The 2,923-nt window shown below is 42.6% G+C and overlaps 1 protein-coding gene across 1 annotated transcript; it reads left to right on the top strand.

Annotated features, from left to right (window-relative positions):
* The first annotated feature begins 272 nt into the window (after nucleotides 1-272).
* Nucleotides 273-2,923, top strand: LOC130137922 (uncharacterized). The gene is made up of 6 exons (XM_056310515.1): nucleotides 273-474; nucleotides 627-845; nucleotides 1,573-1,878; nucleotides 2,087-2,248; nucleotides 2,400-2,483; nucleotides 2,669-2,923. Exons 1-6 carry the CDS (start codon nucleotides 445-447, stop codon nucleotides 2,774-2,776), a joined length of 909 nt encoding a protein of 302 aa, XP_056166490.1. The 5' UTR covers nucleotides 273-444; the 3' UTR covers nucleotides 2,777-2,923.

The following is a 2,923-nucleotide window of genomic DNA, read 5'->3' as shown; positions in this document are numbered from 1 at the left end:
GCATTTACTATATCATATGGAAATCTCTAAATTTCAGGCATACTGGTGAGATCACAATACCAATTGACATGATTACGAGTGAATTGAATAGTTATAAATCAAATTGAACATTTAATAATGGACGTGGGACCATTACGATAGTGCTCAGAGGGTAGGTATGCCGGTCCCTGATTTGTGTCCTTTTGACTTGTCCAAAAAGAGAAAGACTTACTCTTGGATAATGATTGGAACGAGGAATAAAAACTAGTGGAGACTGATAAGGTAGAGATAAAAATAATTGCCGTGCGTGTCACGGGCAAACCTGCCCCGTATGCTCCATAAAGAACTGGACTCTTGCGTTCTTCTCCAATACATCGCCTGATTTCATTGCTTCTTCTCGATTGGCCATCTCTCTCTCTCTCTCTCTCTCTCTCTCTCTCTCGCTCTCTCTCTCTCTCTCTCTCAATGGAAAGGAAGCTCGTGCAGTACTCAGTGGTATCAATACGCTCTCTTTCTTCTGTTTCATTGCCCTGCCACTCTGTTGCTCATACTTTTAAGCCCACCAGAGTTGGAGATCTCTTGCGGACCTTCCTTGAACTTTTGTGTATCGACCGTGACATGGCCTCGTGTGTGGAGTTGTTTTGCAGGTGGACGCATTCACCGATACGGCCTTCAAGGGGAACTCGGCTGCGGTGTGCATCTTGGAAGAAGAGAGGGAGGAAGAGTGGTTGCAGGCAGTAGCGAGGGAGTTCAACATCTCAGAGACCTGTTACCTGACCCGGGCCTCGGCCTCGGAACACGTCAGCTCGGCCGATGGGAGATCGAGCCCGAGGTTTCGGCTCAGGTGGTTCACTCCAGTTGAGGAGGTGAGCGACTTTCGGATTCCATGTTCCCATCGTTGCTTGCTTTAATTTGGCAGGTGCAGGATATAGAAAGTGTGTTGCTTATAAATGACTAAAATCTCTTTGCTCTGCTTCCCACGTGCATGACTATACTCGATTTTGTGCATTGCTAACTTTACTTGAGTGCTTTTGGAAACTTTCTATCTTTATCATAGCCAACAAAAATGACAATTTTCTGTTCTTTCTCGTGGTTAACATCCCGGTTTTGTTTTGATTCTTCTAATTTGGGATAATTCGTGGCTTCTGAGTTCCGCCGCATTTAATCAACCATGGACAGCTTGATGAAGAATTTGTCGACATTTTGATTTCTATTTGTCCTTCACTGTCCGTTTTAATCTCATTACTTAGGATTACAAATTAATTAGGTAATTGTCCCGTTATCAGATGAAATTAAATGGATTATCGTGTGGGACTATGAATTATGTTGATGCTGTTCGATCGACCTCCAAGTCCAATTCCGAGCCTCTGATGTACTTGAGAGATGTTTGATTTGTCATCAAAACAATCCATTTCCGCCAGACTATTCTATCTGGTTTTTGCTCTGATGCCTGGTGTTAGATAGAGGCAGTAAACATCAATTTAGATAATGAATGAGATCCATGCAAGTATGTCCCATTTCAGTATGGAAGAAATGCTACTGGAAAGTGGAAACTGGTAATCATATTATCTAATCACAAATTTTACCTTTCAGGTTGACCTCTGCGGTCATGCAACGCTAGCTGCTGCGCACACTCTTTTCACATCTGGGATGGTAGATTCTGACACCATCGAGTTTATGACGTTATCCGGAATTCTGACTGCTAAAAGGGTTCCAGAAACGAAGTCATCCGACAATTCGAAGATTCAAGATGGTGATGTGCCCGGAAAATGGATCGAATTGGATTTTCCTGTAGTCCCAATCACGGAAGATGATGCCGAACGGATTTCCTCTGTCTCCAAAGTTCTCAATGGCACTTCCATTGTTGAAATCAAGAAGACGGCAAAGGGCGACCATTTCGTAATTCCTCAACTGAAACCTGATCGTTTTCTTTTCCCCATAAATACTGTTTTGACTACATCGAACACCTTGCTTCCTCTTTGAGGCAATAGTTTTCATTCTGTTGAATCGAGGATTCGTACAGCAGCAGCTGGCATTAAGCTGTATTCATTAGGAAGAGGAAGTGATTAATGCTTTCATTTCTACTTTCTTCTGCTTATTTTCGCAGGTTGTTATTTCATCAGGGAAAGAAGTTGAAGAATTTCAGCCTCAGTTTGATGAGATACAAAGATGTCATGGGAGGGGTATTATCATCACAGGATCGGCTCACCCAGACTCAGGATTTGATTTTGTCAGTCGATTCTTTTGCCCAAAACTTGGGGTGAATGAGGTATTGAAGCTGATATTTTGGAAAGTTTCTTGAATTATCAATCATCCTTAGTTCAACAACTGTCCAATTAGTTGGTTATATGTCGAAAACTGTTCTGTCAACCAAATTTATGCTCTTCCACAACCCCCTGAATGAATAATCTATTTTTCAGGATCCTGTATGTGGCAGTGCACATTGTGCTTTGGCAGCTTATTGGAGTGAAAAGCTGGGGAAAAATGATTTTGTTGCCTATGCTGTAATCCATCTCTCTCTCTCTCTCTCTCTCTCTCTCTCTCTCTCTCTCTCTCTCTCTCTCTCTCTCTCTCTCTCTCTCTCTCTCTCTCCGTGCATGCGCAGTTTCTCTCATCTCTCAAATGGTACGTAAATCAATGACTTTCGATTGCATCTTGCTACTTCCCTAATCATTTTCATGTCTTGCAGGCATCGCCCAGAGGTGGAGTAGTGAAGGTGCACATGGACAAGCAGAACCAGAGAGTGACGTTGCGCGGCAAAGCTGTAACTGTAATGAGGGGCTCTCTTCTCGTTTGAATTTCTAGCTCTTCTACTTCATTTTGGCCTTCTAGCACGTGAAAATCCTGTACGTGAGAAATAAATGATATAAATGATCTTATGTTTTGGGTTCGGTGAAACCAATTGGAATAATGTGAACTGCCTGAGATAGCATCCTTTCCTGTA

This window comes from Syzygium oleosum, unplaced genomic scaffold, assembly GCF_021117445.2.
Source record: "Syzygium oleosum isolate NSW1041296 unplaced genomic scaffold, Sole_v2.1 Sole_v2.04, whole genome shotgun sequence".
Lineage (NCBI taxonomy): Eukaryota > Viridiplantae > Streptophyta > Magnoliopsida > Myrtales > Myrtaceae > Syzygium > Syzygium oleosum.
The sequence above is the reverse complement of the archived record's forward strand: the minus strand, read 5'-3'. Positions and strand labels throughout refer to the sequence as shown.